Here is a 15,685-nt window from a genome sequence, read left to right as displayed (position 1 = left end):
AAACATTCTTCCTCGACTAATGCCCAACCATGATGATTATGAAGCATCTTGAAATGGTAACCTCATTGCGCTACAAATACTGCTCTAACTGAATATTTTTAAAGTGTAACTACGAGAACTGTTTCAATTCAGTCATAGGAAGAATCTTGACATCAACATGGGAAATAACAATAAGCTTGGTTAACTATAAGTACCAAAACTACAACTAAAGAACCAACAGGAAATAAATTATTAGAACAGAAGAGGCAATAAAACATGCATAGGCAAAGACATTCAGACAAACTTCATGACGTAAAATGGATTGACTTACAAATACTGCAAATTTGTTAGTTGACCAAGCTGTGAAACCAGTTGACCAGATAGATTTGCATTGCCAAGATCACTAGAGAAAAACAGAAAACATGGTTATCTATCCAGCATGAAATAGAATACATGGTAATATATTAAATTCCAAATAGAAAGCCACAAAGAAGCATACACTCTTGTAACACTATTTTCACTATTGCAAGTAACATGAAACCATGTGCACGGGTTGACAAGGGTGGCATCCCAACTCTGTAGAACATTGTTAGGATCAGCTAAATTGGTCTTCAATGCATTCAAAGCGTCACCTGTTTTCCAAAATAAAACAATGGTCAGGTGCTGGTCTCAAATATTAGAAATATCAAATAATAGACATGAAATATCCGATCTTTGATCATAACTCGCTTCATTACAAAAGACCAGCTGTTTATGCTATTCAGTTAAACCAATTAGCCATCAAAATATAGAAATAGTCAGAGCTTATAACCAATTTTAAGTTTCAATTGGTGATCGTAAAGGCATTCGAAGAGGGAACATCTTGCAATACGAACTAATCTCAGAATCCAAGTCAACCCATTAACTGAAAATCCATAAACTCGGATTGTGAGTTGGGGTTTTTCAATTTTCTTTTTTTTTTTTTTTTGGTTTTTTCTACTATGAAAAACATTTTTTTCTATTCTTGGCAACTTGTAAGTTTGATTTAGCAACAATAATAGAGAAACAAAGAACGAGATAGTTTGATTTAGCAACAGTAATAGAGAAACAAAGATCGAGCATCCAAAGTCAACAGAACTAAATCACCAAAAAAAATACAGAAAATAAAACATTAAATGATATTACATACCTTCAGCATTCGAAGCAACTCTCAACAACAAATCAAAAAACAAAATTGACACAAAAAAAGCCCAAACCACGCGCTCCAATTTTCCCATTTCAATTTGAGTCAAGCTAGAATTCCAAATTCGCCATCAATACAATAAAAAATTGAAATCAAGAACCCCTTTGACTCATCAATTTACTTGAAACAATAATTGGCAGAACAGAAAGATTCTTTGTTTATCCAGCGAAACAGTAATCGCTTTGCTAAGTGACGAGATTGGATTGGAATCGCGAAAAGAGATGAAATGAATTTGAGTTTTGGTTGGTAATTGGTCTCAAGTCCAAGACAACGAAATTTTTCAGTATTCTATTGTATTACCACCTTAGTCAAAGTGGGCACCCAAAGTCCACGAGCCAACGTGTGTCAGAAACTCAGAATAAAGACATTTCTTCGGGTTTATAACTCGCAACTCCTTGATTTATTGCTTTGTAACAAATAAGTATGTACTTCTTAAACAAACCCCTGAATCTGATCCCTCATGGTCATATTCATAGCCTAGTCTTGGGATGGCAAAAACGCCAATCTCAAGTTTAGGTTAATCTTAAATTTTAAGGCTTTGCTCAAATTTAAAGGGCCAAGGGTTAGGGTAAGACTCAAAAAATTAGTATCTGATTATATTTGGGTCAAGATCAAGACCTTATCAAAAATTCCTAATCCGACTCTTGATTCTTAAATTGATTTTTAAAATAAAAAATACAGCCCTTAAAAATTATTAAAACTCATACCACATAAGTGGTCACAACTATACTTTTAAGTATATTTATCTCTATTTTTTATTAATTTAGCTTTTTTATACTTTATTTATTTACTATTTTTTAGTTTGATTAATTTATGAAATTAGTTAGACTGTTGCATGTTATATTGTTGTTAACGTTAAATTAAAAATAATTTATTAAATTCTTTGCAACCAAATTCAACATAAAAATAGAACAAAAATAAAATAATATTATTAATAAAGAATGACCAATAGAAGTCACATTATAATAAAATAAAATAAAAAAGTAAAAAAAAATTACAGCTAGGCTCAAATAAAGCCTCAGTCAGGTTATAACTCTCTTAATTTGAAGGGTCAAACATTTTAAGGGATAGGGCTTAGCATGGCTCAAGCTCGACCCAACCTATTACCAAGCCTAGTCTTGTCAGTTTTGGTATACAACTATTACTATAGGTGGTGATATTCCATAAGTACTCGTTATCATTTGACGGTGAGTTTCCAGTGTTTGGCTGTAGATTTTGGAATGCAGATGCATTTCCATTATGTTGTTTTCTTAATTTCATCATTGGCATTCTATACATCAAGAAATTTGAAATCTAATATCACCAAAATCGTTATAGCATAGTCATTGTTTCATTGTTGATGATAAAACAATGACTCGTGAGTTTTTCTTGTTAGATATGAATTTATATTTGTATATATGGAGTCAACATTTAATGAACAAATTTAAAATTTTATTAATATGCGATTTTGTATGGAGATGATGTGGTAGTCAATTGTAGTACCCCATTTCAAAATGAAAGACTAATTAGTTATTTCCTTTATCGCCCTAAATATGTCAATATTGGCACTAATGTTACCTGAGTGTAACTCTTCATTCAAACAACTATCCAGAGTTCTGAGCCTCCTTGAAAAGCTTGTTGAAAAACCCGTTTTCAGACTTGATTAATTACTCGTTGTTGTTTAGAAGAAGATATAATATTCCATTACATTCCTTAACCACCGAATCCAACCAATTAAGAAGGTGGCTACTTTTAAAAGTAAGTTATAGAATAAGACACCAAGATGTTCTTTTAGGGAGTTCGATGAATATCCTTAACCAAGTTTCAACAAGAGGAAAAAAAAATTGAGCAATTACATCACGTTTTTCCTTAAACGATATTTTTACAATCATAGCCCTACTTTTGAGATATGATGAATTCGCATGATATAATATATTATGATGATCATAAGAATAGTAAGATTGCATCTTAATTTGCATTACAAAAGTAAAAATCTTCATGGTTCACTGTATACATAAGTGTTTTGATTTGTATTATGGAACAAATATATTTGACCAAACAAAATATAGTGTCCATTAAATTGAGATTTTGTATTTAAAGATTTTTTTTAACATTTATAATTACCTGCCTTTGCTTTGCTATTTTCCACAAATTTTGAATCTAAAGACTCCATGATAAGAAAGAGAAAGAAAGGATGAGAGTAACAGTCGTTGTATAAAAAGTTGCAGGAATATTTTCAGTCATAAATGGGGTATAAAGAAAACATATTTAACTTAAAATTTTTAAGCAGCTGATATAGTGAGAAAATAGGTGAAAAGAAAAGGTTTACGAGTTAAAAAAAATCCAGCTACACAATATTCACTTTTTAAAAGAATAATTTATTTTATAACATAGGGATTGATCAAGGACCTCTTAATATAATTTGACAACTACACTTCAATACAACAAAATATAAAACCTTAGGGAGTCAAAGATTACTACTACCACTTATTGCATTTTGTTTTTGTGATTTATATAAGAATTTAACAATAAATATGCCAGAATTGAAATTCAAGTACATGAAAAAGAACCGGGTCAAACACGCACGCACGCCTCATAGAGCTCTCTTTCTTTCCGCTAATTAAACTCTGAAAATTCTAATCTTATTTTCAAATTGTTCAATTGATTTTTACATGTCCTTTGTCTCTTTCTCAGTCAACAAATCATGGCCCTTTATGTCCTTAAAATAAATGGGGGAAAAGAAAAAGTAACAAAGAACATTCAACTCCTAACATACAATAAGTGTTAATACAATCGATGCCATCCCTTTCTTCATTAATTTTGAAAAAGAATGATGGTCTATGCCTTTTTTTTTTCATTATAATCATATAAAATAGATCAGTGAAAAGTTATTTGGTTAAATTGTCTGATAATTTTTATTTATCATTCAGTTGAAAAATATAAGGATGATCATAGTATATAAAAATAAATCGACGTATATTTTTTTATAACAAAACTACAAGAGAGTTAATGGAATTATTTAATTATTACTCTTATCTTGGGGGGGGGAGAAGAATATCATACATTTTTCTCGTCTAACAAAAATCAATGGTCACAAAGAACCACTCGTTTTTAGGAATGAATAGAAAACTTTAATTTTTTTGAATAATTTTATCCAAATGAAATAAAATTGGATCACTATAGTTAAAGGATATACTTATCCTAAAAAGATTTTGTGTCACTATTTAAAAAAAAAAAAAAGAGTTTTCATAATTATTTCACTAAATTATGAGAATATCACAATATTTACCCCAAATTTAAAAGATACCTAAAAAATCGACACTGGTCCAAAGACTTAGCCCAATCCATTAAGTTTGTATTCCATAGAGGAAACAAGTGACTATGCTAGGGCAACCATTGTTAGCTGTGATTTAAAAGACACGATTGCATCAAAAAATGACCCAATTCGTACTAAATCCTTTGCCAAACCCACTTAGGAAACCTGGCCCATAAAGAACTGTCTTATGGAATGGACTAATGGAGAACCAATAACCATAGAAAGTCCATAAAGGACCAAATAGTGCCTAATGCCCACAATTGAGTTTGCAGCAAGATTAAAGTTTTTGATCCGATGGCTAACTCTCACCAAAGCCTATGAAATATCTAGAAAACTTGTGAAACCCTAATTTCAGCCCAAGTCATTTGCTACCCCTACAAGATAGATGCTTGGCTACCAAGAGTCCTTATTTACAATACATATGTTAGAATCCTAACCAAGAAAGGAAAGCACTCCTTCCCATCTGTAAAATAGGAATGAATCCTCAAAACCTTACCTTGTAGCACAAGGGATTCATGCTATATTCTAGAAGTGAGATTCCTAAGCCTTGTCATTGAGGTTTACCCTCAAAACTTGTAAATAGAGCATCCCGTACACTATTCCTAGATCATCCTTCAACTGAGCTCAATCATCATCGCAACATACTTTTATGCATTCACTAGCAACCTAGCAATCGTTTAGTAGTCTGAATATCCTTAAATAGTAGCCTCATCCATCCTCCTTATTTAAGAAAAGCTCTTCTTCATGAACAAAAAACTTAGTTTATGTTTCTTTAATCTCAAAATATCCTAAAGTAGCCGTCCTTACCATCTCATCACCATTAAAACACATTTTTTTACTTAAAACAATCCTTCATTCTCAATTAAGGTAGCGTTTACTTTTTGGATTGGAGTGGGAATCCTGAGAAGTGGGAATCCTAGGATTGGGAGTGTGGAATGAGAGTGGGAGTAAGTTGTTTACTTACATTGGAATGGAAGTATGGAATGAAAATCAAAATCTAATTTATGTGTTTACTTTGTCTTGAATTGGGAGTAAATAGTTTCTAATTACAATTTTACCCTTATTTAAAGAATTATAATTTTTAATTACAAAGCTAATAAAAAATATATTTAATGAATAAATATTTATTTTATTATATTTGTAAATTTATAATAATTATTAATATTCTTAATTATGAACATCACAATTTTTTTATTAATTTTAATTTTAATATAAAATGAAACATTATTTTATTTAATATAATTATATTAAATTTATTATTATATAAAATAATAATATAATATTATTTAGTACAAAATTAATATTTTCTTAGAATAAACTATTTATTATTATTAATTATTAATATTAAATAAATATAGTACTATTATTTTTAAAATAAATATAACAATATTATATTTATTAATTTTCTATTAATATAATAATATTATTTTAAAATAATTTTAACTTAGAATCAATGCAAATTATTATTTAGTTAAATATAATAATATTATTCAAATAAATATAATATTATTTATTTTATTTTATTAATTATAAATATTAAATTGAATTAAATTTAAAAAAATGGTAGAAAATGGAGAGGTGGGAGTGGATTCTCACTCTCACCTCCCTCAATGGGAGTCCCACTCCCACTCTCCACTCTAAAAATGGGTGGGGCCCACAGAGTGGGATTCCCAATCCCTCCCCAATTTAGTGAAGTAAACACTGGAGTGGGAGGAATCTGCACTCCTCACTCCCACTCCAAAAAATAAACACAGCATAAACGCCTTTAAACCCTCAAACCTGACCTTAAATTGAAGGATTTGTTATGGAAGCATTCTTGAATTCACCACCTAAATTCTTTTATTCTCGCAAACTAGTGTTAGAACCATCCTAAACACCATCTAATTAATCACACTTTTTGGGTTGGCATTATCCCAAATTCCATCCTTAAGTTTTAGACCAGATTAATGTTTTTTTTTAGTTTATTGCCATATTAGTTATTAAGGGAGGATCCTAAACCCTAATTGTCCTTTATTCACTTGTGTAATATGCTCCCATACCACTACTCACAGCAGTGCCACAACTATTCAAGTCTAAATCCACCATTTGACAAACCAGTCTAGTCAAAGCTTCAACACAAGTTTATTCAAACAAAATCAACGCCTAAACAATCTTGTAGACTTGAGTCCTTGAACTATCAAAAGAATGACAGGTTCGCGGACCATATTGAGCTCAGGTCTTAGATCATACGCAAAACCTATTCCTAGTTGAAGGAGGATTATCTCCAACCAATTTGAATGAGACACATGGATGCGTCGAAGTCCCCAAAACAACCATTACAGAAGTTAATGGATTGTATGCACACATGTTAGTAGATTGTTAATTTTTTTATTGATTTTTTTATTTTAAATCCCTGTGGTGTCAAAGATATACTTATTGGGTAAAATTATGGTGCGTCAAATCTATCAATCTATGACAATGATTGGGAGTGGGTGTAGGTTGGTTTAAGTTACATTTAAGGTCTACCGAAACTGCTTAACTAAATTTGGATTTAGTTTGGTTATGCGTTATGGAAATATTTTTTTCGACTATTAAATTATTTGCTATGCATACAAGAAACCAGAGGCGAATGCAGTGTAGGACCAGCGGGGGCTCAAGCCCCCACTGAAAAAAAATTATCCCTTTTTATTTAAAAGAAAAATTAATAAATTTTTAAATAATCCCTGTCAAATTATCAAATAGTCTCGTTCTTCCAGTTTCTACAGCCACAGTAGAGAAAACATTTTCAGCAATGAAATTTGTGAAGAATGAATTTCGGAATTGGATGGGAGATGAATGGATGAATAATAATTTGATTGTTTATGTAGAAAAAAATGTATTTAATAGTGTTGATAATTAGTCTATTGCACAATGTTTTGAGAATATGAAATCGCATAGAAAACAATTGTAAATGTGTTATAAAAAATTTTATATATTCAAATTTCAGTTTTTATATTTTGTTGTTATTTAATTTAGCCCCCCTAAATTATTTTTCCGCAACTGCAAGAAACTAGGCATTAAAACAAAAATAGAATGCCTCTTGCTAAAATACTACGGAAAAAATTATGAAAGACCGAAAGTCACGAAGGCTACATGGAATGATACGAATGAATGATGATATATGTTCTTAATCGGCATTGAAGACAATGAGGCAAACTTACTTGATTTGATTATGATACCGATGAATGATGGATATATGTTCATCATTGGCATTGAAGACAATGAGGTAAACTTTCTTGAACTTGATCATGAACCCTATTATGATCATATATCGCTTGCTTATATAATTATAAGAAAATAATATGAAGAATTGAGTTATATCTTTTTTGCGTTTGAAAAGAAAACTTCTACACTTCGAAGAGAAATGATAATTTTCAAGAATGATCATGAGCTTGAAAATAAAACTGATATCTCAAAAAGTTAGCAAGAATGTTAAACAAAAGATTCTTTAAAGCCAAGAAAAGACTTTTGAAATGGACGTCGAGCATTTTGCTGGTCGTTAATGGTAAAGAAAATGGAAAGAAAGACAATTTTTTTTTAATAAGATTACAAAAACAAATCATCATTATACCTATTTTTCTATTAAAAGACAAAGAAATGAACCAAATGATGCATGGAGTACTTGGATTAATTTATGGAGTACTTGGATTAATTTAAGTACAAAAGTTATATTGTTTATGAGAACAAAAATATTCAAATGGCTATGAGCCGAAGCAAAGGTGCAATTCCAGTGATAAAGAACCGTCTTTCAAAGTCGCAGGTTGCGGTTCAAATTTCAATTAGTCAAGAGTTAATATTATTAATTAAAAAAATGAATACAAGCAGTCATATGGCCAAAAAACCCATAACTCATAACTCAAACCCAACCCAACATAAATTGTTTGGGTTAAGATGAGTTCAGAATGATTTTGGATGGGTTTAGAATCTCCAATCCAATTTTTTATGGGGTTTGGATTGGATAAGGAAAACTTGACCGAGGTAATCTAACCGAACTAAAAATAAATAAATATATATTTATAAAAAATATCAAATGTCATTGTTTCAATGTGTCTAAAACTTAACTTATCCTAATCCTAAAAATAAAAAAATTGGTTCCTAAAAAATAAAATAATTTGGTTAGTGGCCGTGTCTGGTTAATAGTTGGATTTGAAAACTATTTTCTAAAGTTAGAGAATTTGAATATTATTATTATTATTATACTCTACTCTTGAATTTTATTTTACTTTCAACGGCACGTTAATGATTAATAAATGGGACAACTTGCCACTAGGCAGAGTTAGAGTGGTGAACCCATGTTCTCACGTTAGTGAGGGTATGGGTTCGCGTTAATGTAAAAACATAGGTTCGAGTCCCTTTAAAGATTCTTTACATTTCTCTTCTAATTAAAAATTGGGTAAAAGTAGGTATCTCGCCCACTAATTTGTGGGTGAAGCAACTAATTTGTGGGTACACTTGTTATATAAAATATAAATAACGTTATGATTGTGTAATGCATATAAGTGATTAAAAAAAATAAATAAATAAATGGGACAACTTTTGTCTTTCTTTAATCATAAAACTTCCAGAGAATACGGATCATTCTTTGTAACTGATGAATAAATGTAACCCATTAACCGAAATGTGGAGGTGGACTTGAGAAGTGATACTTTCTCAATTGGGTTTTTGTGGTATTCTGTATTGGGTTTGAAAGCCAAAATCACAACTGAGAGAAAAAAACTCTTATCACAGCTTATTGTGAGAAAAAAAAAAAAAGCGCTTATTGTCTTTTGAAATATAAGTAAAGCACGTAAGAAGTAAAATTAGTTTAATTTTGAATTGTGTACACTCTGTTATTGAACTGGAATGCAACGAAATGGAGTTTTATTGTCAATGTTTGCGGCAACACGTGGTTAATTAGGTGCAACTAAAATTGAATTATTGTCAATCCTTGAAGGAGCAGGTGTCCAACCAAATTAAATTATATTATTCAATTTCAATGGTAATTGATAATGTTTATTTGAAATTCTCTATCCCAGATATAAAGTCGCTTCATAGTCCCGCAACAAACAATCAATTAACGTGGAAAATAAAGATTCTCATTTTCATGTCCAAGCCACAATATCCATTTGAATGCATCGTGCTCTTGCATACAATTTTGATCTAGCATAGTTCAAACGCTTAGCTAGCTCAAAGTGGAGAATTAAATATAAATTATTCTTCGGTTGAATGGTGGATACTTATTTTGTCTTCCTCTTTAAGTTGAAGGATCAATTACTCTCATGTGCATTATGAAAATTGTGTTTATTTTAAATATTTAGAAATAGATCTGACTTGTTTCTTAACACTAAATGAGTAATATTATATCTATAAACTCCCATATATGTTATTTTTATACAAACTAATCTAACATTTTATGATTGATTGAACAAAAATATAAAATATTTTAAAATAAATCACATAATTCATATGGTGTTTTCATTCAACAATTTTAATAATACCATTGTATAAAAAAAAATTGTAATTGTGTCATTTTACTCGCCGTCAGATAGCACAGCTGATTATGAAGATTAGTAAAAGAGAATCAAAACTATTATGTCAAGGAAGAGAATTTGACTTGCCAACTACCACCGATGAGCAAGAGCTTTGCTGCAATAAAATTTCGAGAAGTGTCATGGAGTAGATAATCAAATTGCCGAGTATCACTTGTGACATGTGATGTGATCTTCATATGCCCTTTTGTCACTGAACATCCTCATTAAACAATTTAACAACCATCCATATAAAAACAAGTCTCCAATTATTAGTCGCTGGAATCTCAAATCTTGATTTGGAATAAGTTATCACCTTAACAGAAACGCTATTTGTTTTAATTGTGGCTTCAATTTTCTTTTAACTAATCATAATAATTGAAAAATTGATAGTAATTAAGGATTATGAGCAACAGCTGCTACAGGTTGGAATTAGTTTATTCATATCAACGCCGATCTCATCATGATTGATTAAAGTTTAAATTGAATTAACAATATAACTAGAAACTACTCGGTATTTTAATTTTAATAATTCTTGACAGGTAGCATACATATGAATATCAAAATCAGTTTATTATTATATAGTATAATAATTTTCATTAAGTTTTTATTAATTTTCACTAATGACTAATTTTCATTAAGTTTTCTTTTTCCTAGTTTATATTAATATTATTTTAATTTTAATAATTTTTGACAAGTAGCATACATATGGATACCGAAATCATTTTATCATTAAAGAGTATAATAATAACTAATTTTCATTAACTCTTCTTTTTCCTAATTCATATTAACCGGATTTCATCATGTTCGAACCCTATGATTTATTAAAACACACTCATAACTAACATTTTTGAGGTCGTCCATGAGACATAAAAGTAAAAATTGCAATAGAAGATCAATAAATAGAGTAATGTATAATAATATAAATGAGTGAATGGTAGAATATTAATTTTATTAGTTAAAGTATTTACTATTTAATAAATAGTCTATGCAGAATGATTGGGACTCAAGTTGGTATCTCAATTAATCATTATTAAAATAATTAGGACAATCATTGGAGTGTACTGTTTTTATGAAATATTAAAAAGGAAAAAAAATCTCATTTGCACATGATTTACCAACTTTAGAACCAGCATTAATGAGTCGTGATCATTCCTTATCCTTAATGTTCGTTGTAATTTATTTATTTATTATTTTTTGGGAATATCCTTATTAAAAAAAATAGGGTCCCACGATGACACAATAACAAAATAATATTGTATTATTATTAGTTTGATAGTGAATATATATATTTCAAATTCCCATTTCGTTCGTTGCTAGATCACACTTCAAATTGATTAATATTCATTATTTCATTTTTGGATAGAATTATTTATATTCTAAAAATTATTTTGCACACTTAAGTTTTAAAAAATTTCATATCACTAAAATGCTCGTGACTGAATTTATTATTAAGGGAACCCTTATTCAATTGAATAAAAATATACTAATCTTAGCACCCATTCACAACATTCAGACTATAAACATTAATTTTATTCTCTCAATTTTATCAATTTAAGTCTTGAATCTTTATTTCACCATTAATTTTCTTACATGGTGAGAGATTAGTCATCAAGAATTTGGAGTTAGTGCTGAGCTTTGTGTTGAATATTTTAAAATATTGTGATTAGTAATTATTGGATAAGAAATAATGAGTAATTAATTCATAACTGATATTATAAATACATTTGTCACAAAATATTATAAAAAAGTCAACTCAACATTGAATCTAAATTTATTTATCAAAACTTAAAAACTTTAAATTTTAGATACCTCTTCTTATTTCTTTCTCACCTTATTGATTTTATAAAAGTTAAATTTATTATATTTTCTTGAGTAATTAGTGAGTATAAATTATAAAAATTATTTTATTGATATTTTTTCTCGCACGTTTGTCAAATTTCAGAGCCACTATGCTCATGATGACAGATTATAGAGGAAAATTTTAATTTTTTTTTCATTCAAATAACCCTCAACATTGACATGGAAATGTAATGATGACATGAGAAAAAACAAAAGCCTCAATCCTTTCATATGAATATATTAATTTAGTCATTTCTTGAAAACATTTATTCATTTCTTCATATAATAATTTAACAATCATTTGAACTAAGTTCTTGGATGTAAAAGCTACTTTCATCAACATAGGAAAAAAATAATGTATAATAAGATTTAATTTGAGGAGCTTTACCATTTGAATGAATTTATTCATATGAATTGTCTTGGGTAGAATTATGTTGTGGCTGCTGGGGAGCTTTACCTACATATAATATAAAAAAAAAAAAAAACTAAATAAACATTCAAGGAAGATAAGGGTTTTAATTAAAATTTAATTCTTGTCTGGAGGATAGGACTCTTCATTTTATAGAATTTTGATTTTAACCATTCATAATTTGTGATTTTTTCAGTCAAAGCTCTGTTGAACCAAAATTTTAATTCCGCGGCAAAGACTGTTCCAATTGCTCCTCTTTCACGATTTAATTTCATTTCATTCATGTATAGGCGATATAGTTCTTGGACAGCCTCCATTTTTTACTTTGATCTATAATGTCTTCATTATATAATTAGTAATTCTTTTGATCATTAATTGAGAGTAGACTTAGCTTAGACTAGACTGTAAAGGGATGGCAATGGGGAGGGGAGGGGAGGGGACCAATCTCCCCATACCCATCCCCGATGTTTTGCATATGTCCCCGTCCCCTCCCCGTCCCCGTCAAAATTGCTTGAGAGAATCCCCATCCCCTCCCCGAATAATAACAGGGGATCCCCGAGGGTCCCCGGTCCCCGAATAATTAATAGTCTAATACATTTTTTATTTTCGATTTTAAATTAATCATATTAAAATAAACTCATACCGCTATTGTAAGCTCGTAACCAACTTTGACAGCACATTAAGGCCTCCAATGTGCTTGGATGAAGTTTGTTATGGTATGAGCTCACAACTCTACCACTAGTGTTAAAAGCTGATTCAGAAGCAACTGTTGTAATTGGAATTGCCAAAATATCTTTAGCAATTCGAGCTAATGTAGGATACCTATTAGCATTTGTCTTCCACCAACTCAAAATATTAAAATCTTCCATCCGAGATATAACTTTCTCATCCAAATATGAATCTAATTCATCTGCAACAACTGCACAATCTCCATTGTTTACATAATCATTAAAACCTGTCATCCATTTGGTTGCTTTCTTATAAGAATCCCCTGTAGATCTAGTAGAAGAACTACTACCAGTATAATCAAAGCAATAAACAGTTGGTGAAAACTTCAATTAATACTCTTCAACTAATTCCCGGCAAAGGGTGACCACTTTCCCAACATACAACTATTTTGATATTTATTATTTTTAACAATATTTATAATTTTGTTATTTATTTATTAGTAATTTTAAAAATAAAAATAAAATTAAAAATTAAAATGGGGAAATGGGTAGGGGATGGGGATTCCACCTCATCCCCGTCCCCTCCCCGAATAAAAAGTTGGGTAAAAAATTTTCCCCGTCCCCTCCCCGAAAAAAAAATTGGGTATAAAATTATCCCCGTACCCTCCCCGAATGGGGAAAATCCCCGAGGGTACCCATCCCCGTGGGGATTTTTGCCATCCCTGTCTGTAATATTAATTGGGTGTTATGATTATCCAATTAAAAAGCAAGAATAACGTTTCTCTTTTAAAGGTTTGAATGGAAATAGAAAAATCTCATCCCATTATACATCAACTAAATTTTATCTCACATTTTTACTCGAATTCCAATTATCGGAGTGTATTCAAAACCAATCAAACTGTCGTACAAGGCGTTGAATTAATTATCGAATAAATAAGAAGATTTAACGCGCGTGCGTGCGCACACACACATACATATAGAATAAATATTTGTTTAGTTTTCATATTTTAAGTTAAGCATTCGTTTAGTCTCTATATTTAAAAAAACATCTCAAGACACCTACAATGTTAATTATGTTAGATTCTAAATCTTTTTTTTTTCCTTTTATAATAATATCCTTATAATAATAACCTTACAACAACATTCTTACACCCAATTATACACACACCACACAAAGACACTACAGCCATTTCATAAGTTAATTTGCCGTCCACACTCAATAAAGAAGTTAATATGGTGACCTTCGTCATCCATCTCCTAAGTACTTGTCATCATCTAATTATCTTAATTAAGAATCATGCATATAGAATCTTTATCTGATAAGGGTTGTTGCACTTTATTAAAGTGTAGAAAAATTACTATACCATATGGTGTAAATTGTAATTCTAATTAAATTATTACACTGTATTTGAATAAAGTATGTAAACTCTCATTAAAATTTTTTACATAAATATATATCACCATTTTCTTTTTATCTCTTAATTTTATTGATTCTGCCAATCAAATTGAATATATACATCCATCCATCCACACACACACACATATATAATCATCATCAGGTGCAGCCGTGGAGGCATTCTCATTTTTTTTTAATGCGCTATTTAATTGTGCGGTTTAATAAAGTCAGTTTTTAATGCACTATAACACTATACGGTTTAACAAAATATATGTTTTAACTCTAATAAACCATATGATTTAACAACGTGTTTACATAAAAAAAAAAAAATGAGGACACTCACATTAGAAACACCCACACATAAATGGTCAATATAATTATGCTGTTAGCTACCATCAGCAAGATGGGAGAAGATTCCACTTCCATTACACACACAAACACGGTCAATATAATTCTGCTGTTAGCTACCAACAGCAAGATGGGAGGAGATAGGGGTGGGCAAAAAAACCGTAGTGTTAAAAAAACCGAACCGAACCGACGGTTTTTTTTTAATTTGGTTCGGTTTTTATTTTTTAAAAAAACCGAATATACCGTTTGTAAAAAAAACCGAAATGTCGGTTCGGTATTCGGTTCACTTAACTGAACCGAAAAACCGAACCGAAAAACCGAATTATTTTTTGATTTTATTCAAATCAAACATGTGTTAATAATTTTATTCAAATCAGACATGATTTTATTCAAATCAAACATGTGTTATTTCTCTTTATAATATTATGATTATGTTTATATAGATGGAGTATTGGAGTTTGGTTATGTATTTTGAAATTTTAATATTTCATATTTTGGGAGTATCTTATTAATAGTTAGTAAGCTATTAGTGATAAAATGTGTTTTGAATACTTTGTATTTATTGTTAATATTTGTAATAAAATTAGGATAAATTAATTGTTGAAAAAAATTATTACATTCATGAGGCCCAATGGGCTAAAAAATTAAAAATTAAAAATAGGCCCAATAGGCCCAGAACCAAAAAAACCGAACCGATCCGAAAAGAACCGTTTGAGTTCGGTTCTTATTGAGTTCGGTTCTTATTCGGTTCTTTTTATAAAATAACCGATTTAAATCGGTTCTACTTAATTTCAAACCGAACCGAACCGAACCGAACCGTGCCCACCCCTAGGAGGAGATTCCATTTGCATTACAAACCCAGCCGATAAGCCCGACGTGTCGTGTTATGTGTTTCATAAAAAAGTCTTAATTTAATTATTAACTTAATTTATACATAGGCTCCATATGAATGGATACGTCAATCCCCTCCCGTATAATTAATTAATTATGAGGTGATTATA

The 15,685-nt window shown here is 30.0% G+C and overlaps 1 protein-coding gene across 1 annotated transcript in view; it reads right to left on the bottom strand.

Moving 5' to 3' along the window:
- The window catches only part of LOC18041991 (BRASSINOSTEROID INSENSITIVE 1-associated receptor kinase 1), a 9,891-nt gene extending 8,332 nt beyond the window's left edge, over positions 1–1,559 (bottom strand). Inside the window, exons 1-3 of the mRNA XM_006432408.2 lie at positions 1,148–1,559; positions 479–611; positions 311–382 (exon numbers count right to left, since the gene is read on the bottom strand). Coding sequence (XP_006432471.2) covers positions 311–382; positions 479–611; positions 1,148–1,235 — 293 coding nt within the window. The 5' untranslated portion in view covers positions 1,236–1,559. The remainder of the gene's footprint in view (positions 1–310; positions 383–478; positions 612–1,147) is intronic.
- Positions 1,560–15,685: the final 14,126 nt, after the last annotated feature.

The sequence above is a fragment of the Citrus clementina genome, unplaced genomic scaffold (genome assembly GCF_000493195.1).
Source record: "Citrus clementina cultivar Clemenules unplaced genomic scaffold, Citrus_clementina_v1.0 scaffold_5, whole genome shotgun sequence".
Classification (NCBI taxonomy): Eukaryota; Viridiplantae; Streptophyta; class Magnoliopsida; order Sapindales; family Rutaceae; genus Citrus; species Citrus x clementina.
The sequence above is the reverse complement of the archived record's forward strand: the minus strand, read 5'-3'. Positions and strand labels throughout refer to the sequence as shown.